The sequence below is a fragment of the Aspergillus aculeatinus genome (assembly GCF_003184765.1).
Source record: "Aspergillus aculeatinus CBS 121060 unplaced genomic scaffold BO66scaffold_46, whole genome shotgun sequence".
Taxonomy (NCBI): domain Eukaryota; kingdom Fungi; phylum Ascomycota; class Eurotiomycetes; order Eurotiales; family Aspergillaceae; genus Aspergillus; species Aspergillus aculeatinus.
In genome coordinates, this window is record NW_020291515.1 from 41,973 (window position 1) to 62,820 (window position 20,848).

General features: G+C 52.4%; 10 protein-coding genes and 1 non-coding gene across 11 annotated transcripts; 4 read left to right on the forward strand and 7 right to left on the reverse strand.

Annotated features, from left to right (window-relative positions):
• Positions 1–565: 565 nt before the first annotated feature.
• BO66DRAFT_430919 (Golgi transport complex subunit COG5) lies at positions 566–2,274 on the reverse strand. Its single transcript, XM_025650553.1, has one exon. The coding sequence runs from the start codon at positions 2,013–2,015 to the stop codon at positions 582–584; it is 1,434 nt and encodes a 477-aa protein (XP_025500714.1). The 5' UTR covers positions 2,016–2,274; the 3' UTR covers positions 566–581.
• Positions 2,275–2,943: 669 nt separating this feature from the next.
• BO66DRAFT_394167 (class I SAM-dependent methyltransferase) lies at positions 2,944–4,109 on the reverse strand. The gene is made up of 4 exons (XM_025647933.1): positions 3,985–4,109; positions 3,818–3,904; positions 3,305–3,736; positions 2,944–3,233 (listed from the first exon to the last, which is right to left on the reverse strand). The coding sequence occupies exons 1-4, from the start codon at positions 4,055–4,057 to the stop codon at positions 3,058–3,060; spliced, it is 768 nt and encodes a 255-aa protein (XP_025500715.1). The 5' UTR covers positions 4,058–4,109; the 3' UTR covers positions 2,944–3,057.
• A 647-nt stretch (positions 4,110–4,756) lies between these two features.
• Positions 4,757–4,868, forward strand: BO66DRAFT_t254. The gene has a single exon. It is a non-coding gene; the product is annotated as a tRNA-Leu (tRNA).
• On the reverse strand, positions 4,860–6,535 carry BO66DRAFT_394168 (class II aldolase/adducin domain protein). The gene is made up of 6 exons (XM_025647934.1): positions 6,149–6,535; positions 5,792–6,052; positions 5,595–5,727; positions 5,321–5,489; positions 5,122–5,255; positions 4,860–5,059 (listed from the first exon to the last, which is right to left on the reverse strand). Exons 1-5 carry the CDS (start codon positions 6,441–6,443, stop codon positions 5,181–5,183), a joined length of 933 nt encoding a protein of 310 aa, XP_025500716.1. The 5' UTR covers positions 6,444–6,535; the 3' UTR covers positions 4,860–5,059; positions 5,122–5,180.
• A 311-nt stretch (positions 6,536–6,846) lies between these two features.
• On the reverse strand, positions 6,847–7,993 carry BO66DRAFT_163657 (protein SYS1). Its single transcript, XM_025642239.1, has 2 exons — positions 7,658–7,993; positions 6,847–7,567 (listed from the first exon to the last, which is right to left on the reverse strand). Exons 1-2 carry the CDS (start codon positions 7,903–7,905, stop codon positions 7,171–7,173), a joined length of 645 nt encoding a protein of 214 aa, XP_025500717.1. The 5' UTR covers positions 7,906–7,993; the 3' UTR covers positions 6,847–7,170.
• Positions 7,994–8,306: 313 nt separating this feature from the next.
• BO66DRAFT_394171 (cytochrome c oxidase subunit 6B family protein) lies at positions 8,307–9,103 on the forward strand. Its single transcript, XM_025647935.1, has 2 exons — positions 8,307–8,677; positions 8,784–9,103. Exons 1-2 carry the CDS (start codon positions 8,450–8,452, stop codon positions 8,904–8,906), a joined length of 351 nt encoding a protein of 116 aa, XP_025500718.1. The 5' UTR covers positions 8,307–8,449; the 3' UTR covers positions 8,907–9,103.
• On the reverse strand, positions 8,773–9,442 carry BO66DRAFT_163681 (uncharacterized protein). The gene has a single exon (XM_025642240.1). It carries the CDS (start codon positions 9,345–9,347, stop codon positions 8,919–8,921), a length of 429 nt encoding a protein of 142 aa, XP_025500719.1. The 5' UTR covers positions 9,348–9,442; the 3' UTR covers positions 8,773–8,918.
• BO66DRAFT_394173 (putative RNA-binding protein (Nab3)) lies at positions 9,153–13,072 on the reverse strand. The gene is made up of 5 exons (XM_025647936.1): positions 11,241–13,072; positions 10,982–11,161; positions 10,433–10,919; positions 10,143–10,363; positions 9,153–10,076 (listed from the first exon to the last, which is right to left on the reverse strand). The coding sequence occupies exons 1-5, from the start codon at positions 12,628–12,630 to the stop codon at positions 9,508–9,510; spliced, it is 2,847 nt and encodes a 948-aa protein (XP_025500720.1). The 5' UTR covers positions 12,631–13,072; the 3' UTR covers positions 9,153–9,507.
• Positions 13,073–14,286: 1,214 nt separating this feature from the next.
• Positions 14,287–15,084, forward strand: BO66DRAFT_441577 (peptidyl-tRNA hydrolase domain protein; the record flags this gene model as incomplete). The annotated part of the gene is made up of 3 exons (XM_025651347.1): positions 14,287–14,567; positions 14,669–14,929; positions 14,997–15,084. 3 exons carry the CDS (start codon positions 14,287–14,289, stop codon positions 15,082–15,084), a joined length of 630 nt encoding a protein of 209 aa, XP_025500721.1.
• On the reverse strand, positions 14,997–16,496 carry BO66DRAFT_473808 (snoRNA-binding rRNA-processing protein UTP6). The gene is made up of 2 exons (XM_025653086.1): positions 16,362–16,496; positions 14,997–16,286 (listed from the first exon to the last, which is right to left on the reverse strand). Exons 1-2 carry the CDS (start codon positions 16,449–16,451, stop codon positions 15,192–15,194), a joined length of 1,185 nt encoding a protein of 394 aa, XP_025500722.1. The 5' UTR covers positions 16,452–16,496; the 3' UTR covers positions 14,997–15,191.
• Positions 16,497–16,952: 456 nt separating this feature from the next.
• Positions 16,953–20,477, forward strand: BO66DRAFT_380278 (putative integral plasma membrane protein). The gene is made up of 7 exons (XM_025645897.1): positions 16,953–17,517; positions 17,571–17,697; positions 17,826–17,864; positions 17,923–18,007; positions 18,061–18,106; positions 18,156–19,963; positions 20,022–20,477. The coding sequence occupies exons 1-7, from the start codon at positions 17,046–17,048 to the stop codon at positions 20,178–20,180; spliced, it is 2,736 nt and encodes a 911-aa protein (XP_025500723.1). The 5' UTR covers positions 16,953–17,045; the 3' UTR covers positions 20,181–20,477.
• The last annotated feature ends 371 nt before the right edge of the window (positions 20,478–20,848 follow it).

The window sequence follows — 20,848 nt, forward strand, 5'->3', positions numbered from 1 at the left end:
CCCCCCGCCGATGCTAGCCGCCATAGAACAACAGAATCCCATTCCGCCTTGAATCGTGAGATAGAAGTAAGTCAGTCCAGTGTAGGCTGCGGACTGAACATGAACGGCAGATTGAATTGGCATCTCTTCTCCTTTGCTCTCAATCCACGTTGTGCAGTACTTACCATGTAGCTAGGTCCTTCAAGAAGTTTCATTTTAAACCGGAACACGTTTGAAGGATTACCTGGACCCGAGAGACTGAGGACACGCACGCACACTTAGAAGCTGGCTGTCAGCTGATATGCACCGAACAGGGCAGGGTGGGTCTGGAACTCGATGCGCTGTACCTGAGCTGGAGATGATCCCAGCGTGTTTTCACATGCTTTTTTTTGTTGATGCGGTGGTGGTGTGTACACCATGGAATAATTGTAGTGGGCAGGATTCGTTCCTGGGATGAAGAATGGTTGTACAGGACAGTTTCAGATGTACATAACGTTTTTTTCTGGGGTGCCTTGAAAATGCTGTAGTCCGCCAATTTCTAGTATATCATGTGGACAAGGGGGAAAAGAAGACCTGCATCGTCCTACACTGTCTATCTTGCTTCATTTATCTAAGACACTGGCAATCGAACTGACCATAACCGCTGCCTCCCGTTCCCAGTTCCTCCCCGTCGCCGGCTCGCCTCCTAATCGCTTTTCGGTCCCCAACACAGAGGTAGGCAGCTGGGAGCCCCGCAGGACACATTCCTTGACTTCCTTTTTGATGCGATCGCGATTTGAGCGCAAGGTCCGAGCCGACACGCCTCCGCGGTTGACGATCTCCTGGACCCGAGCCGTGAGATACGACGCCAGGGATCGCCAGAAATATGAGGGAAGGGAGGAAGTGTCGAGAGAACTGAGCAGTGGCTGGAGCAGGTTGTTCTTGCTGCTGCTGCTGGTCTGGGGCGGTGCTTCACTCTGATCTCCGTCGCGGTTGGTGGGCGTAGCCACCGGCTGGGCTGCAGGGAATAGTGGGTGTGGTGGTGGGCGAAGATGGTTGAGCACGGCCTCCAGCGCGAAGATATCCTGGCATCGCGCAGACAGGTCGGCAAGAGTCCGCTCGAGGGTCGGCAGCATCGACAATGACCGCGTGAGGTTGCTCAAGGAGGTGGAAATGGCCGTGTGCATGTACCCCTGCAGCGTAGAGAGGAGAAGCTCGGGGACGAAGTCCGCCGCGGAGCTCAACGTCTTGGGCACCGGCGACAGTAGATACAGGATGTTGACGGCGGACACCAGCCGGGCCCTCGCATCGCGCGCTTGCCTGTAGCCGGACTGCGTCTGGGAGCTCGCGCCGCCGGAGATGTTCGACATGGAGAATCGCGTGATGGCCTGCTGCGCCCGTGCCTTGACCATGTTTTCGGCCGGCAGGACGAGCTCCGCTCTCAGCGTCCGGACCACCTTGACACGGTCAAGTCCGTAGCCTTCCTCGCCCGGGCCGGTCTCGGAGAGCATACGCCGTAGACTGACAATGGTGGAGGCGGCGCGCTCCAGCGTGCGGTAATCATCCCGGCCGGTGACGGGTGACGTCGTCCCTTCGATGCCACCTATCTCTGCGAGCTGACTTTCCAGCTGTCTGCCGAGAGACAGGCAGCGCGCCACGGCTCGTGCGAGTCGCACGGTGGCCAGGGACTTCTCGGCCGCCACTCGAGCCTCGTCAGCGGCCTCCCACTTGCTGAAGACCTCTTTTTCGAGGCGCTCATACCCCTGCGTGACGGAGGCGATCTGGTCCTCGGCCTCCTTGAGGATATGACTGGCTGCATCGGTCTGGTCGCGCGTGTGCGTCAGCAAGGGGAGGGCTGATTTGGTGGTCAGCGCATGGATGTGGGTGTCTATCTCTTGGAGATCGAAGAGGACCCGCGAAAGCGGGGTAGACAGATCCAGCGGTGTGTCTGTCGCATTGTTGGTGGCTACAACAAGGGAGTTGGCGAACGAGGCGGGTGAAAAGTCGGGGTCTAGAAAGGCCTCATAATCTATGTACGATGGTTCCGCATCCGCCATGGTGGGTGTCGCTTCCACTAGCTCGCTCTTCCACGGGGCTGGTGCTCAATAAGAAAACAGAGAGCTCGAGAATCGAAGGGGTATCAGAAGAAAGAAAATTGGACTGGGATGGAGGATCGAAACTCAAAAGAAGCTTGGGTATCACCGTATCAAACAAAGCAGCAGGAACACAGGTTCACGGCACGGGGCTTCCTGGGAATTTGGTAGAGCATGGGGTAAACAAAGCTAGATGTAGTCAACTCTTCCATGTGACAGTCTCAGCAATAGTCATCATCGGCTCAATTGCCGGGGGGGTTGATCGAACTAGCAACAAGAGGTGACTTGGAGGCTGTATTCATGCCATGTGTCGGCCGGGATGGAGTGGACCAGAACTCGCTTGGTGGATTAGTCATCCAGCATAAAACCACTTCTATGCATCCATGAAGATGTAACTTATACATCGGTCAGCTCAAAGGTGCATTTCGAAAAACAGCTTTTATGGACCAGGAATGGGGGTTTTCTCTGGATGTTACTTCATCACTCCGTGCTATAACTACATCGTCTCCTATAGAGCGGGATTTTATCTATCGATATATCCAATTCAGCCGTTCGCAGCTCAGTCATGGTCTGTCAGCATACAAAAGCTTCCAAGCATTGAGCTGAGCACCATACATTAGGCCACTGTAACGACCCCTAGTCTGCTTACTACTAGGAAGTACTTACCATCCGAGGACCTTCATATCCAAAGACGGAATGACAGCCATCTTGACGTGTGCGACCTACACATGAGTTCGCCGCATGTTCATAACATTCGGTTCAATATCAGCCAGCGTCTGTCAAATGATGTATTCTGAAATCTAAAATCGATTCACCCCTGTGTAGCCTATCGTCTCGAGAAAATAACGGCCAATAGTATTCCTAGATTCGGCGTATTTCGCCGCCTATCTATGCCACATCTCGTCCTCGCCGTCTCCCACTGAGCAGTAGTCACGACTACAGCGGCAAAACAAGCCCCCATGCCTATAATCGCTTCCACCCAGCCCCTCAAACATCGATAACCATTTCACCCCCGCTGCACCTTCCTCAATATCCCCGAGACCCTCGGCATCATACTCCACTTCTCGCCCTCCTCCCTTAGCTCCACAATCTCCCAATCCGCCGACGTGAGCAGGATATCAGCAATCGGGCGATCCAAACGACACCCGTCCAACGCCACAGGCCACACCAGATTCCAGATCTCTATTCTCGCAAGTCAGCTCTTCCCTTTCCCCCCACCGTAACTCTCCATAAACAATGCAAGGGAAACATACTCTGCACGACCCAGGTAACCCAATCCGCACTCGCGCCGTGCTCCCAGACGATCAACTCGCCCCCGGGCTTCAACAGCCGCCAGAGCTGGGCGACCACTTGCTCCGGGTGCTCGACGGAGCACAGCACGCCGAAGCTGGTCACGCAGTCGACGCTCTCGGCGACGAGCCCGTGCCTCTCGAGGGCCGCGCGGTCCATGACGTCGCAGAACACCGGCACGTACAGGGCGTCCAGCTGCAGCGCCGCGATCCTGGCAGTCAGCGCCGCGCGGAACGCCGCGTTGGGCTCCACGCCGTAGATGGCGGTGATCCGGTCGGTCTTGTATCGCTGCAGCTGGTTGCCGGATCCGGGCCCCAGCTCGAGGACGGTCCCGTGGGCGGCGGCCGCGAGCGCCGGCAGCGAGGTCGTGTCTTCGTAGGCGATGAAGTGCGGTGCTTTGCATTGGGGGGAATCAGTGTCAGTGCATGGCCCATGCCCAGTCGGTGCAGTTGATCAAGTATGCTAAGCTAACATACAAACTTCCGTAAACCACTGCGCGAACGCGCGGCGCTGGACTGAGGTCCCCGGTTCATGGTCGGTGGATCTGTAGACCGTCCATATAGCTGGACGCCGGGGGTGTGCGGGACCCTTGTCAGTATACTATATATACGTTTAGGTCCCATGGGCTGGGAGAGGGCCATACATTTGAGGGCACTAAGTAGTGGGTTGGACTTGTCAAAGTAGCTGCGGAGGCGGGCTTTCAGGTCGAACCCCATTGTAAACTAGCTTGTGTGGGAGGATCGGGGGAGGGGGGCGTCTTATCTTTTGGTGTAGTGTACTCTGCTAACCGGGGTTGCAGGGCACGGGCAGCTTTTTATATGCGGGCGAGCGAGACGGAGCTAAGGAGGATATGGTGTCATGCTATCCAGATCCTTCTGACTCCAGTTATATCCCGCATCCTCCCGGCACATGCTGTTCTTGTGCTTATCTGCATGGTTCGGTTCAATGCCACTATATGTGTGTGTAGCGGCTCGATTGCGTGCGTACATTGCTGGCTGTTCGGCTGCTTGGTGGTGATGTGTTTCTTGCACGAAACTGGCATGTTTCGTTGGGCATATCTTCTATCTTTCTTTTTTTTGTTATCTGTTGTACATGCTTTCTTCCGTGTGCATACTTGGTTTTTTACTTCCAATACAATCGGATATATAATTGGAGCATCCGAGAATATACACCCAAACCCATGGCATTGCAAACATGTGGACTAGAACGGAATGGAATTTGCGCCTATATACGTAGAACAGTGCTAGGCACACGACTTATATGTATCAGAGAGTCGACAACAATTCGACCCCTGACTGATTATGCCTGTACAAGACTAGAGCTAATCATCAAAACTCCTATATTCCGCCTTGCTTACCCGATAGATGCTACTGTTGATTGATGTATGCATGATAAAAAGCCCTAACATCAATCCAGGCAAGATGGCCGAGTTGGTCTAAGGCGTCAGGTTAAGGTTACCTTAGCACAACAGCTTCACAGCTTCCTGATCATCGTTTGATGGCGTGGGTTCGAATCCCACTCTTGTCATTACTTTTTGCATGTTGCTCGCATGCATCCCAATGGCTGTGACTCCGCAGATAGAGAGAGAGATAAGCACAGCACACTACGACACCAACTCTTCTGAACCCTCAATTAACAGTATTTTTGCCTTTCAACATAGATATCTGAATACTGTTCCTGGCCATGGCAAATGCAGCTCCTACCAACAATCAAGAGCCCTATGGGTTTGTTAATCCGACAATCAATTTGATCCATCTTCAGCATTGAAGTCACGACATACTCGATATACACACTCCGGTACCCCTGCACCAGGCAGATTCACCCCCCACAAGAGCACCCCTACTGTAGAACTCTCCCGCTAGTCTCCTCGACAATCAGCTCAAACTCCGGCTGGAACTCCGTGTAGAAGTTATGCTATACATCAAATCACAATCAGTCGCACTTCTTCGACACACAAGAGACGCAGAGGGAATTCTCACCGCGCCCTGCACAGCATCGGCCGTATACTTCGCCACCTCATCGGAGATGATCTTCTTCTGGACCCCGCTCGCAGCAGCCGCATCCGCCAACAGCTGCGAGTAACAGGCATTATCCAAGCTCGAAAAGAGGAAAGCCGCCTCATCGACCGTCCGACCCACGGTCAGAAGACTAGATGCTGGAATGTTAGCATGCCTTCTCGTCGAGGCCTCTGACCGGTTTGCGAAATGGTCGGTATAGATACTCTCAGAGACAAAAGGAGAGGGAGAAACATACCCGTGATTCTGCAGAATACACGCCAAATTCTCCTTGCCCAGCGCCTCGGCAATCTGCCGTCCCTCATCCTGAGCAAGGGCAATACCGCCATGATCATCGTACACACTGAGTCGGCCGAAGAAGTTGCATGCATCTGATTCACGTGGGTTCTATCATTAGCATCAAATCACCAGAGAAAGAAAGAAAAAAAGACTAACCCTGCGTCAACATCTCCACCGGCTTCCCGAATGCACTCCACGTCTTCCCATACACGGAATGCGTATGCGCCGCGGCGATCACATCCGGCCGCGCCTTGTGGATCTCCGAGTGAATCATGAACCCGGCCTCGTTGATGGGCAGCTGGGCGCCGCCCTCGGTGACATAGCCGTCCGCATCTACCAATACTAGATCCGAGGCCTTGATGGTTGAGAAGTGTTTGGCGAAGGGGTTCATCCAGAAGTGGTCTTTTAGGATGGGATCTGAATATTTGATATGGGGTGGTTAGTCTGGGGCTCGTAGTATGTACTGCACTCAAAGACGCTTCTATCTATGGGAGAGGGGGAAAGGGAAGGCACCTCGCATGGAGATATGGCCCGACACTCCGTCGCCGTAGCCCTTCTTGCCAAAGTATCGAAAGGCAGCGGCCATGTGCTCCTTCATCCACTGCCGCTGAGCATAGACATCGGTGAATGTGGGGATCCCCCGCAGCTTGAGGGTGCCACTACGTGTACCCCGCGCCAGGGCCTGGAAGGCCTTATCGTTGGCGGCATCGCCGGGGTTGAAGTTGTTGTTGTTGACGGCGGCGGGGGCGGCAACGATGGGAAGGGTGCGTTGTTCCGCCGGGGGAGCCTGGGTGATGGTCGTGGACATTATCTGGGTCAAATTATGGGAGCTATGAAGTAGATATGAGCTATGAGAAAGAAGATGACAATTGTCAGGTCCGAACGGGGGGTATCGAATGGTTTTATTACCTTTTTTGACTTTGACTTACTACATATCGTCAAGTAGGCAAGTGACTTCGGCCCCGCGGGATGGAATTGGGTTATCAGCTTATCTCCGGCACTTCAGATAGGCTCGTCTCGCCGATGCGCCTTCCACGAACAAATCACTTACTCTTTTGGTTGGCAGGGTTGAACTTTTACTTGCCTAATTTAACTCCCGGCCAGAAAACGTGACGATAAGAGAATTGAGGCGAAGTCAACCACCCGCTCCATGATAAGTAATCATCTGTGCCTCCGAGGACTCTATACTGGGTGAATTGCTAGTATTCCCCGGCCCGCATCTCTTGGAGCAGTGGTATATCAACCATATTGCCCGCACATATGCTATAAATTGTAACCAGACCGAGTGCCCCAGGTCATCCAGAAGTAAATATATATAAGACAAAGAGAAGGAAAAGTAAAATGAGAGAAACAAATACTACCACAGCAACGCCATCTATACAGGTACTAGCCAGCCAGGGTATACATGAAGAAAAGAAGAAAAAAGGACAACTGTGCCGGGGAAAATCGCTCAATGCTACATTGACAAGCATATGTGCACCTCTCTCTCCACACTCACCAGAAAAAGCAGGAAAGGCAGCCGGATAGCCATGAGGCTACACAGCCTGATCACCCGTGCCCTTCAACAGGCCCATCTCATATTCATCTCCCCCATTTGGAAGGTTGCGGCCCCGTCCTCGACCCTGCGACAAAGAGAAGGACTCGTCGGATCCCTCAGCTTGGGGCTGAGACGAGCCTCCCGCCGAACGCCCCGTGTTGTTACTGCCGGACATGCCCCCGAAGCTGATCGGTTGCAACTCCCGCCACCGACACGCCCAGATCCCCAGAAACGTCATGAGGGCGGCACTGGCGCACTGCAGGCCCCACCAGAGCCAGTTCGAGGGCACGGAGCGGGTGTAGAAGACGGTGATGATAAGGTGCAAGAAGTGTATCGTGAGCGCAAAGTCGGGAATGAGTTTCGAGCGCGACACGAGAAGTAGAAGATATATCACCCTGAGCGCGAGCGAGCACTATTAGCAACTCCCATCATCTGTACCCGGAAGCAATGGGGATGGAGGGGGGGGGGGGAGGTCCAGGACTTACCCTATCCCACTGTTCAACATCCATACCAACCCCAGCATCCACCCTACAGTTGTATCCCCTCTTAAGGCATTCCAATTCAAGACGAGGTCAAACGAGAACGGAGTGCCGTAGACAATTGTTGTAAATAGTATCAGAGCTGTCGCGGACACATAGTAGGCACTTTGAAGTAGGGCGATCTTCCGCACGATCTTCAAAGGTGGGAGGTCAGTCCGAGCCCCCGCAGGAGGCGGACGTCGGCGCGGGGGCATGAATTGCAGATGTGCTTGTAGTGCTTGCGGTAAAGAAAATGTTCCGTCGAGTCTCCTTTCACCGAGATTTCGCGCGAAAGGCTGGTGAGAGGTTCAATGCGTTCGGTGGTGGCAGGACTGCCCGTCGGGCCTTGGATATGTCGTATGGTTTCGCCCGCCGTGAAAGCCAACCTGCCTTATATACAGGTTATACCGCAGGGATCACGGGCAGAAAGTTCCAACCTGCAGTAGCTAGTATGGCGACAATGAAAGACTCGAAGAAAATGTCGCCAGGTGGCTGGAAGTGGTGGGAGGTTTGTTTGTGAGGATGAAAGGTGGTGGACGGGATAGGCTAGCGCCACATGACCCGGCCGTCATTGCGGAGCGGAGCGAGCGGGCAGTGCGAATATCCTACAGGGCGCCGCTGCCCTCCATACGAGCTTGCTCAAGGTGTCTTCAATTCTGCATTTCGCACCGCCATCTCGCCCCATTTTTAACAGCTTCCTAAAGGCTTCTTCTCTCAATTTTCTGCTCTCAGTTTTTTCCCTTTCAGCAATCCTGCGCAATGGGCTGGCTTCCCTGGTCTTCCGATTCCTCCTCCAACGCCGCCTCCGACGGCGGCCGCATAGCCCCCGATCGATCCTCCCGGCAACGGTGCTACGAAGGTCGCGACCTGTTCTTCTCATGTCTGGATAGGAACGATATCTTGGATGCTGTCAAGAATGACAAGGAAGCGCAGCGGAAGTGTGGAAAGGAACTTGCACAGTTTGAGACTGCCTGCTCGAGAGCTTGGGTGCGTTGCGCATAAACCCTCCCACACCATCACGGACCCTGGTTTCAATTGATCGGTCACCCTGGCTCTGCAAGACCAACTCAAGACTGACCGGAATGTTGAATAGGTCAAATACTTCAAGGAAAAGCGCGTCATGGAATACAATCGGGACAAGACAATCGAGCGCATCAAGCAGGAAGACGCAGCTAAGGTCGAGGATCTGAAATCACAGGGTTGGACTGCGCGGTAGAAGGGGGGTCATCTAAGTGACAATCCCCCCAAAGAAAAACGTATCGGGTGATAGAACGGTGCTATCAGCCCGAGAAGATCCAAACTGTACTATATCGACTTTTCGCCCACCGATGTATAATGACTTCCAAATGAGGCTTTGGGCTAACCACTTACCCTGTGTCACAATATTTACATACTCTCCACTACTTTGCCAGGAATACCAATTGATTAGCATTATCGTGTGCTTGAATTCCTCTAGCGAGACTGAATAAGAGACGCCCAGTATGGTGCACGGGATCATAATAAAAATAGATACAGATGACCTTTGTAATACACCACGCTCTCCCCAATGCCTGACCAATTTTCTGTGAAAAAAGAAATTCATCCATTGCACTCCTGTAATAGTTGCTCGCTGATTCAACCGATGCGAAAGAAACAGAAACCCCAACAACCGAGCCATGATAATATATCCACAAGTAACATTGAATATCCGACTCTCGACGGATCAATCAATCAACGCCCAACTTTCTGAGACGTCGCCAAAGACCGCAGGTCAGAGAGAATAGAAAGAAGAAAAGAAAGAAGCGAGGTGAGGAAGGTAGTCGAGGAGAGAGCATGCATCACTGCTTCCATTTACCCAATTGATGCATAATGTTTTGTACTTGGTGGCCAACAGCAGCCTGGTTCTGCGACTGTTGGCCTCCCAGACCTTTCGCAAGCAATGAGATCAAATTAGGATCCGACACCACCGGAGCGTTGGGTGTCTGTAAAGGAAAAGGCTGGGGGGCTAGCGGCTGCTGCGGATTTGCCGCAATGGGCTGTCGGGTTGCGGCATTCAGAAGACTAGCAAGATCCGCGGTAGTATGCGGGGTGGCGGCAGCAGCAGGGGCAGCAGCTGCATGGGGAAATGGCTGTTGCGCGCCGGGAACAGTTGACGGTCGCTGCTGTTGCTGTTGGAGTACTCCCAGAAGCGATTGAAGAGTAGGTCCATCGAGAGATGTAATCAAATTCGCGATGTTAGGCTGGTTTGGCACACCAGGCAAAGCAGCCTGAGGCACCGAGGCAGCCGGAGCAGGGAGAGGAACACCAAACGCCGGGTTTGGTGTGAATGGATGGGGCCCACCACGTTGCACGGATTGCGCATGGAACACGATCTCAGCGGCGATGCTAGGTTCAACATCGGGGTATTCTGACCTCATGTTAGATGACGCTTATTCCTCGTGAAAGACAACCAGCACGACAGGCGACAGCTTACCATTTGACCGAACATTGTCCGGACCCCCACTTCGATCAAACACCTGCAGCGGAATCTTTCTCGAAAATTGGCTCGGTCGTGATAGTCTGACTATAGCAAGGACACCCTCCTGGATCTGGCGTTGAACTGCAGCGCTGAGTGGGATCCTTGGCCCAAGTACTAGAATATCGACCCGAAGCCCCCGGTTGCGGAACGAGTTCTCAACGTGGAACAAGAAGTTTCTGGACTAGGGCGTTAGCAGAGCGGATCCGCTAATTAACATACAAAACGGTAGGACACTTTTGACTTACCGATCGACTTCTTCAAGAACTAGGAGCTGCACTTCTGGGACATCCCTTGGAGCTCGTCGGGGAACCGGTATGTCTGTCTCTGATTCATACGCCCCACGTGCCCGCGGACTGGGGCTGCGGTACCTTCTATCCCTGACGTATGGAGACCGAGAACGCCGCCGCTCACGTCGGTCATAGCGCTCAGGAGTCCGATCCCGGGACCTGTACCCATCCCTGCCGCGGAAAGCACGTGGTGATGGTGACCGAGGTGGACGGTAGTCATCGCGTCGCCGATGGGACGTTTCGTCCCTGAAGTCGCTGAAAGGCACTCTGCCGGATTCATATGGTCGGTCATAACGCTCGCCCGGAACTCGCGCATTGCGGTTACCAGAAGGACCGCCTCGACTATATTCAGGGGACCTTGATCGTCTCGAAGGGGGCGCACGGGGCTGTTCCCCGGAAGCAGTTCCAGGTCTTGTGTTTCTCTGCGGCTTCGAGATTTCAAGATCTAGAAGGGGTTTCATCATTAGCCTCCAATTTGCCCGTAAGGAGTCTATCGGCTATACTTACGAACTTTCCGTCCTCTGACTACGGCTCCCTGCTCCGAATCTAATGCATTCTTGCAAGCAGAGGAGTCTAGGAACTGAATGAATCCATATGCCTGCTTGATCGAAATCTGAGCGAGTTTGCCGAACTTGTGAAAGATATGGAACAGATCTCGTTTCGTGACGCGTTCTGTAGGCAAATTACCTGCACACATAGTAGAACGGGACAAATTAGCCGGGTGGAAAACGAAGGCGATTGGGCCGTGTGGAGGGGTACAACTCACCAACAAATAATCTAGAGCCAGGCGGGAAACGATCCCAAAGGCCTTCTGTGACATATATCCTCTCATCATGAAGAAACTCGTCGTATTTCTTTTGTACTTCAGGACCCCAAGGAGTATCTTCATCGGCGTTGCTTTTGGACTGTCGAGTACTTATCCGTTCCGCACGACCGTTCTTAGTGGCCGTGGCCGGAGCGGCGGCGGTGGCAGTAGTAGCAGCACTGGGAGCAGTGGCAGCAGTGGCGCCAACAGCAGCAGACTCTTGAGGCTCTGCATGCTGGAAGCTTGCCACAGGGGGAGGGGGCAGCGCGCTGACTCCCGCAGAGGTGCCCGGGGCGCCAGCAGCTGCCAACGGCGATACTCCCAGGTTAGACTGGTAATTATTACTTTGTTGGGCGGGATAGGAAGGGGAGGAGGGCTGTGCGGTGGAGGAACTAGGGGGAAGCTGGTGGTAGGAACGAATGTCATCACTAGCATTGTAGTTGGGATGGATAGAGGGTTTGTCTTGGGGAGGAGGGCGCGGGGGAAGTCCCAGGTCGTCCGTTCCGGCTTGGGAGAGCGCAGATGCATCGGCCGTAGATGGGGCGGTTTCTGCAACGGTAGGTGCAGAGAAAGCTGTAGAGGAGGGGGGGAGATTATCGAGGAGGTTTTGGAAATCGACACCATCCTCACCTGTGCTATCAGCGGGTTTGTTCTGGGAGACTAAGCGATCGGACGGGGGAAACGAGGTCGTCCAGCTGGCAATAGCAGGATCTACCTCACTCGCACTGGGGTAATTCTGGGCGGCATGGGAAGAAGAGGGAGGGACATCGGGCATAGGGTGAGCTATGATGGCAGCGGCATCTGATGGAGGCAATGTGGTTAGAGAAGAGTTTGTGGCTGTTGTTCCTAGGATCGTAGAAGTGTACGGATTCGAGGGTGCAGATCGATCTGACGGCAGAGACGCCTTGGGGATAGTGGCCACAGCAGGCATTGTGTGGTTATTTCGGTTGTTCACCGAACCCTCATCCAGTATGAAAGAGCTAAGTTGGAAGCTACCTTGTGTGTGGTGGTGATGATGATGATGATATGAATGATGGGTATAGTGCGGCGGCGGCTGTTGCTCCGGAGCTTGTTGCGCGGAGCCGGTCGCATTTCCCCTCATTGCTTCAAACCCAACATAAGGGCCTTGGGATGCATAGGGATTTGATCCATTTTGATGCGCCTGGGAGTTGAGTCCGTGATGATATTCGGAGGACCTCTCATAAGTCGAAGTGTCATTGAAGACAGGATCCATTTGATTTTGGAGCACCGGGATTCTGGCCGGCTCCGCGACGTGCAGCGGACGAGGGCTTTCGGGAGTCAAGGTCTTGCCTCGGAAGTGGAGAGCTTCATCTGGGGAATTGGGCGTCATGTAGACCAAGATCGAGAGGACGAGTCATCTACAAAAAAAGACACGCAGAGAAGGATTAGAAGGACCAGAAAGACCACAGGAGAGATAGGGATTTTGGAAAATCGTCCAAGCTAAGGTGGGGCTATCTTGAAAAAAGAACCGGGCCGTTGGAGCCGGGGCGGTAAAGGAGACGATGCGATGGCAAAAGACGGACGGACGGAGGCGAGGAAGACGAAAGTGTGTGTGTAGGGAGAAAGAGGGAGAGGGAAGAGGGAAAGAAGGGGAGAGTATCTCCTGATAGAGCGATGAAAATACCCACGAAAATGTCAAGGTCGGGTGAACTCCCAAGTAATAATGGTCAGAGGGTAAATCAAAAGCAAGAAAGTACAGTACAAGTACAGTAGTTGTGAGGGGGAGGAATCGGAGGAGAGGTAGAAAGTAGGAGGGGGGAGGGAGAGGGAGGAGGGACGGGTGGAGAGGGAGGGGGGAAAAGAGGGTGGTGGCAGGAAGAGATGGGAAGGAAAGCTAACACCACCACCACCACTACTACCACAAGGTTTGCGTAGAGCAAAAGGGATCTAGTAATAGAACAAGTAACAGGGATAGACAGAGTGAGGGCGAACCGGTTTGTTCAACCATACCCAAGCACTCAAGAGTAAATAAGAGTGATGCTGGATGGCGTACTGTACGGGGTAATGAGCCTGGAGATAATCCCGAAAGAAGTTGGTACGAAGTAGTACGGTAGTCTACTACTTAGTAGGTAGGTAGGAGATTGTCCTGAACCTGCCGGAGCTAACTGCTCGAGTACAGTAAGTTACTTGCTGTACCTAGTAGTGTAGTATCGGGGAGGAAAGAGGAAGTGAAGATGCGAGTGAGTGAGTGAGGTCAGGACTCAACACACACGCCAGGTCATTATTACGGGAGAATGGTCAGAGTTTGCGCCAGTCAGCTTGATCCCGCAGTATGAATGGCTAGCATTGTCATTAGCGGCGGGTCAAGGCGCGCCTAGATTTTCTTCTGCTGGAACTGCTGGAACTGCTGCAATTCCCTCCCACCATCTAAACTAAGAATAATCGCTAAATCAACTATCGGTCTGTCACCGAGTCTAGATTTATGGCTCCGATGGGCCTCTTCCGTGTATATGTCTGGGTTGGGTTAAGCTTACAACAGCTGGACATGTCAAGTGACTACCTGTTTTTTCGTATTGTAGTAGTCTTTAGTAATAGTTTACAATTGTGGCTTGATAGAGATAATTGTACTTAGTACCTTACCTCATAAATCGGATAGGAGCCTTAGGGGCACTGGCGGGAACTACTACCACTAACCTTGACACCAAGCAATAACTTATCTGCCCGACCGAGCCGACCTTTAAATCGGGGTAACTTTAGTAGTCTAGCATCATCTTATCATTTCATACCATTCTTACCGCTAAGGAACGGGCCCTTATGCTCGATCCGTACAGCTACCTCGCTAGAGTCGCTACAGCTAGACTAGGTACGTTCTGGAAGATCCTCCTCGTGCTTGTTATTGGTTAGCATCTCATCCTTAATTCAATGTCCCCTCCATCCCCAATCCCCCTTCATCCCCCTCCCCCGTTTCCAATTACGTGCATCTGCACCACAAACTGCAGCATTTTGGGATTTCTCTTTGACAGGCACGCACCCGTCACTTTCTGCCATGGCTACCGCGCTCCTCCATAATTCTCCCCGTAGTCTTCTTTGCCTTCCTGTTCGCCGCGGTCCTCTCCTCCTTTCTCAGATTGCCAGCCCCACCGTCGCAAAAAGACCCTTTGCGTCCAGACGGTCCGCCGCTATCAAAGATGAAGACCAGGTATCGGAAGATGACCTGAGCGCCGCGCGTCAATGGCTAGCTAGCTTCAGCTCCAAGACAATCCCGCGTGACATCTGTGAAGTCTCCTTCAGTCGTTCGGGTGGCCCGGGTGGTCAAAACGTGAACAAGTCTGTTCCCGCCTTGAAAGCCGGTTCATCCCGGTGTTAATTACGAATAGAATATGGAGTACCGTCCGACTAACGCATGTACCTCTATTGAATATGAACAGGGTCAACTCAAAGGCCACCTTAAGGGTGTCGCTTGATTCATTACTGCCACTGGTGCCCCGGATCTTGCATTCCCCGCTGCAAGCAACCCACTACATCGCACCAAGGACTCGCAGTCTGGTTATCCAGTCAGAAGAATCTCGCAAGCGGAATGAAAATGTGGAGTCGTGCTACGACAAGCTCCACCAGCTTATCAAGAGAACAGCGTTGGATGCTATCCCTGGGGAAACGTCGCAAGAGCAAAAAGACCGAGTCCAAAAACTGTATGCAAACATGATAACTGCTTGGTATTCATGAAACAAGACACGGCTCTCAGCTAACACTATACAGGCAAAAGGCCGCAAACGAGGCTCGTATCAAATCGAAGAAGTTCCTCAGTGGCAAGAAGAGTAGCAGACGAGGCAGTAAAGACGATTAATACAATGCTAACTTTTTCATGACCCCTCATGCTGCTTGCTAACGCAGTCTGAAAATGGTAAATCCCGTTCAACGCCTGCACATAACTTGAATGATATTGCATAAAATCTAAACTCCCTGAACAACGCGCTCTGCATTTCGGATAGTGGCAGAAATGGCTTTGTGCAGTGAAGGATCCAGGCCTTCGGTCTTCTCGAGTGGTTGCAACCAGCTGATGACCTCCTTGGCCACAGAGGGGTTGTTGCGATGAGCCGTAAGACGGCCGAACGATGCGGCAAAAGCACGCGGGAATTCAGGCGAAGTCACCTGTACTCCTGCTGTGGGGAGCTTGATATGACAGATGTGTGTATGGGGACTGTCGGGCTTCGCTTTCTGCATGGAATCAACCACATGCTGCAGAATCTTGCGCAGGCATGGCAGGTCGTCGTATTCGGCCGCCATATCATAGAACTCATGGCCAAATCTGTCATCATCGTTGAAATTCTTCATGGCTGTTTCAAAGATGGCGATAGGGATGGCGCCGCTCAGGGCGGGCGTCGAATTAAGGGCTTCAAGCGCCGCTTCATCAACTTCATTCTCATCCTCAGCGCTGGGATTGATATCTTCTCCGGTGATCGTTGGCAGCCTAATCATATCTGCATCCATGTCATCCAGAGGCTCTTCTTCCTTTCGAGCCTTGACGGGCTTGTCGAGTCCCAAGATCCGCTGTCGAGCAACAAGTTTGGCAATGTAGAACATCTCGAGTCTTCCATAAGCGAGCCACAATTTCTTCGAGCTTTTGCAAAACCTCAGCCCGCGCTGCATGTAGCTTCGAGACTGTGTCATATCGGCGTGATCTTCCACATTATATTGTGCGGCATAGATCCACAGATCGACATTGGTCGGATGCAGTCGCAAGGCATCGGTGAGGATATTCGAAAGCTTCTTGTAGGACTTCTGTTGTCTGGTATATTCAATGTACTGAATCCACAGCCCGATATCACCGTGGAATTTCCGTGTCGCACGGTCAAGAATGAAGAAAATCCTCCTCTGCCCGGTATGGCCGGGCATCTTGATACCCAGGCGTTTCACTCTCTTCCGTCGCAAGCTGTCCAAGTTCATTTCATATTGGGCATATCGTACAAAATCAGACGGGAGGGCACCGCGGGCATTGAGCTTATGCTCGAAATCAGATCTCTTCTTGACAATCGCTGAGATTTCTTCCTAGAGTCCGATTAACGATTTGCATCAGTTTTTGCGGCCACGACCAAGTGGCCGAGGGGCTGTCTGAAATAGTACCTTGGAAAAGATTTCCTTCCTCTCGTACTCTCTAAGCTCTGGAACTGACTTCTCCAGATAGAAGCGCGCTTTGTCAGTAGCGTTGGACATGGTTGCGATGGCTTGAGCCCTGTTCGGATGGTTCTGAGCAGATCGCAAGTCCTGTCAGAATAATATGGCAAAAAAAAAGTGGTCGGCATCCCGCACGAGATCTCCGACTATCATGGTCCCTGGCCGCCTGCCTATTTGGAACTAGTATCATTTGCGCGCCCGCGTGGTTGCCGAGCCTCCAATCCGACCGAGGGTCATCCCATTCAATCCATCCATCCCATCTCACCTCAGGGGGGTTTGTGTCTCTTGGAAATTGACTTGTTGTTCCATTTCTCGGTCGAATCAGTCTCTCTCTTTTCTTTCTTTTATCTCTTCTTTCTTAAATCTTCTGACACTCGTTATCCTACCATAATTCGAAACTTCTACAATTCTGCCTCAATCGCCTCATTAACCGGAGCTCGAGCCCGGTGTCTCCTGCCCTATCATGGCACCTAGATATAAAGATGGGGATGCCGTCGTGGCTGTTAGTTTCTATCTCAATTCATAAAATGGCGCCGTCTAATCGAACCTCCGACACAGATAAATGGAAAATGGATCTCATGGACTCACACTGCCGTCGCCTACACGGCCTTCTTCAGTGCCCTGGTGGTGGGGATGTCCTTGCATTTCCACAAGATCGTCCAGAACGAACACTACGGTTATCCTGATGAATGGTTTCCTTCCGTCTCAGCGACTATTGGCGATCGCTACCCCGAGCGGTCTTTCTTCCAAGTATTCATTGCTATCACTTCCGGACCTAGATTCGCCCTTGTCTTTTTATGGTATCTCCTTACGGCCCGTCCGAACTCCGCTCTCCCCAAGCTGGTTGCTGGTGTCGGATTGTTTCGGACATTCACCTGCGGAGGGTGGACATATGTGACCTCGACTGATGATCACGACTGGCATGATATCTTCATGATCTCATACTTGGTCGCGACTCTGCCTTGGACCCTCGGCTGCCTCGCATTGAGCCCGAATAACCGCCAGGCCGTCAAGTATCGGAAGATCTTCGCCGGTCTTTTCTTCGGCACCCTCGTGCCATTGATCTACTACTTCATTCAACACAAAGTGCACAAGGTTCCTGGAGGTAAGTCTCAAGTGCACCCGCAGCTTACTCGGCTTGTGTCTAACCTCTCTAAGCTTATACGAAATACGCTTTCTTCGAGTGGTCGCTTATTCTGTTCGATGTGGGATTCGACGCGGTTACTGCGCTTGATTTCGAAGCATTCGAGATTGTTGTCAGGGACGTCAAGGGGGTCAGCAGAGGGTATGTACAGTGGCTTCCAAAATAAATCACAAGGGAGATGGGGAGAGAGAAATGTACAGTTGCCAAAAAAAAAGTCGGTGGTGGTGCGCTTGAAAGACGTGATCTAAGCTCTTTGGGAAAACATCTAGGCAGTTGAAGACCACTGCGGACTCCGTTCTTGAAAAAGAGTGTGTATAGCCTGTTCTCCAACAATTTCAAGGATCATTGCAGTTGACTCGTAGTCAGGAAGGGCAAGCCTGTCGGCAACACCTTTGGCGAGGGATTCTTCTGGACAGAGGTCATCGATGCTGCTGCGGAAGTCTACAATGGGGTAAACATCTCTTTCTGCTGATTCGCCCCAGAACCTTTGCTAACGAAGTGTAGTTCATTTTCTGGACCCTCTGCACTGCCCTTCCTGTCCTCGTTTGGTGTAAGTGACGGTTACACAACCCCGGAACGTGCATGGCTAATCGCACTAGACTTCCCTCTCTGGCATATGGGTATCTCCGGATACGAGGCTGCCATCGTCTCATATCTGTCACCTATCCTTCTCGCCATTCCAGCTCTGAAATCCGCGGTGGTCAAGAACCCTCGTCTTTTCCATCTTCTTTCGTTGTCCGGACTTCTAGCATACAAGATTCAAGACCCCGCCAACCGGCTCTTCTTGACTTCTTTCAGCGTTGTCTGTAGTTGTATGACATGGGCCGCCACGCTCTACGCTGAGCGTGGAAACAATGCCAGGCTGGAGTCGCGGGTCTTTGCGTGGGGCACCGGTCTGATCATGTCGAGCGTTGCCAAGTTCGCCTGCACCACGAACAACCCAGTCTGGCCGATTATGCATGCGGAGAATGGTGGATGGAACAAAATTGGACTTCTACTTGCCATTCTGGCTGTTCTGCGATCTTACAGAAGACCTGCGACAAGTGGAGGTGATTACCTGCCATCCAGCGGCAAGAAAGGCTCCTGGCTTCCGGCTGGATTGGGTATCGGAGCGTTGGTCTTCGTCATGCACTACCTTCTTTCTGATTCTAGCACCATGATTGCCTGGGTCTGGGAGGGATATCCTGTGCGCGGACCTATTGCGGCTCCTCACGGTGCCCTCACCATCTTTGCCATGGGCGCCGGCCTTGTCTATGGTCTCTTCTATCCTGCCGCGGCTGGCAGCTGGACGGCATACGGAATCGGTTCTCTCGGTGCGGCATTCCTTACTTGCTACAGCCACTGGACTGGATTCTACGGTGCTCTTGTCCTTGCTTTCTACTTGCTCGCAGTAGCCCCGGTCCTCATCTCTTCTGCTGTTCGGCACTCGCCGGCGGCTACCTTTGGACTTGGTTTCTTTGTTTATATGATTCTCGTGCTGTTCCATGTCTGGGTTGTTGCCTACGCCTTCGTCCCTGGTGGATACCTTGTTAGAGAACACACTGACTGGATCATGATCACAACCATGTTGTGTATTGGTGCTGGTGTCTTTTCTGCTGCAGTCTCTAGTTCACACAACTCACGGAGCAAGATCGTCAGCCCCAACGGCAAAAGACAGCGCTCCTACTTTATCTATGTGCTCGCGGCCCTCCAGCTTCTGTCTATCTCGATTGCTTACCTTCGGTTCCCCACGAATGACTACACTCCCTATCACAAGGAAGACAAGGTTGCTACTATGGGTATCTGGACGGTGCACTTCGGCTTGGACAATGACATGTGGGCTTCGGAGAGGCGCATGCGTGATGTGATCCAAGAGCTGGAGCTTGATGTGATTGGTCTGCTGGAGTCCGACAACCAACGTATCATTATGGGCAACCGTGATATCACCCAGTTCCTGGCAGATGACCTCGGCATGTACGCTGATTTTGGACCTGGTCCCAACAAACACACGTGGGGATCTGCCTTGCTGTCTAAATTCCCGATTGTCAACTCTACTCACCACCTCCTTCCCTCCCCTGTTGGCGAGCTTGCTCCCGCCATCCATGCTACCCTCGATATCTATGGGGAGTTGGTCGATGTCGTTGTCTTCCATTCGGGTCAGGAGGAAGACCCTGAAGATCGTCGCCTGCAGTCCGAATATCTGTCTAACCTGATGGGCTCATCGGACCGTCCCATGGTTCTGTTGAGTTATCTCGTCACGAAGCCGCTTGAGGGCAACTACAACACATATGTTAGCGAGACAAGCGGCATGAAGGACATTGACCCTACCGATTGGGACAGATGGTGCGAATACATTCTTTTTAAGAAATTGAAGAGAACAGGCTATGCCCGTGTCAGTCGGGATTCTATCACCGACACAGAGATCCAGGTAAGCCCTCTTGACTGGTAAATTCAACTCGTTCCCTGCTGACAGATACGTGCGCCAGGTCGGTAAATTTGTGATTGGTGAGCCTGAGCCTGAGAGCGAGTTGCGTATTCCCGAGGAGATGGTCCCTAAGGGCCGTCAATTCCCCGCCCTGTTCCGTGGGCAAGGTGTACGTGGCCATCGGTATCATGTGTTTGACGAACCTAGGTACTGGCAATGAGCGTGTGTCTGCGAAAGTCTATGCATTGGTGTCATAGGAGGCGCGAATCATGCTATATCATTCCTGAGTATATTCCCATGAGACAAGCATACCAGCAACTAGTGGCTCATTGGTATAGCTTGGTTGCTATGATTATGTACTGTGAATCGAATTGCAAATAATGTACTTTTACCCTTTACTGTAAATCTGTGAATCGGTCACCGTGATCTGCTTGGAGTGCATAGCCAAGGCCGGGGCTCATCTGCAAATCAAACAGTCTGCGACAGTCACCATCAGTGTCTAGAGGATCATGAGCTTGAGTCCGAGGATGTCGGATGTTGGATGGAAATCAACGCATATCCTACGACCAGCTGACCCTCCGACCCCTTTCTCTGTGATGTTATATTAAGGAATTGATCATTCGAATGTAACGTAGTTATCAATAACTCTTTCACGCCACCCCAGCTGGAGGTGAGGAATGTGAGAAAACATGTCGCCAGGGCTGGGGTGACATAATGCATATGACAAAAACGAGGCATGAGGGCTGGGGTGAGCTCTTTGCTTGAATGCCTCTCTGAATTTCCACATGGCGTTGGGACTGGTCTTCCCCTCACCCCCCCTCTCTTTCCACCCTCGTGGGTTGTCGATAAACGACGACTTCATCGGATGGGGAAATCATCCGGCCACTT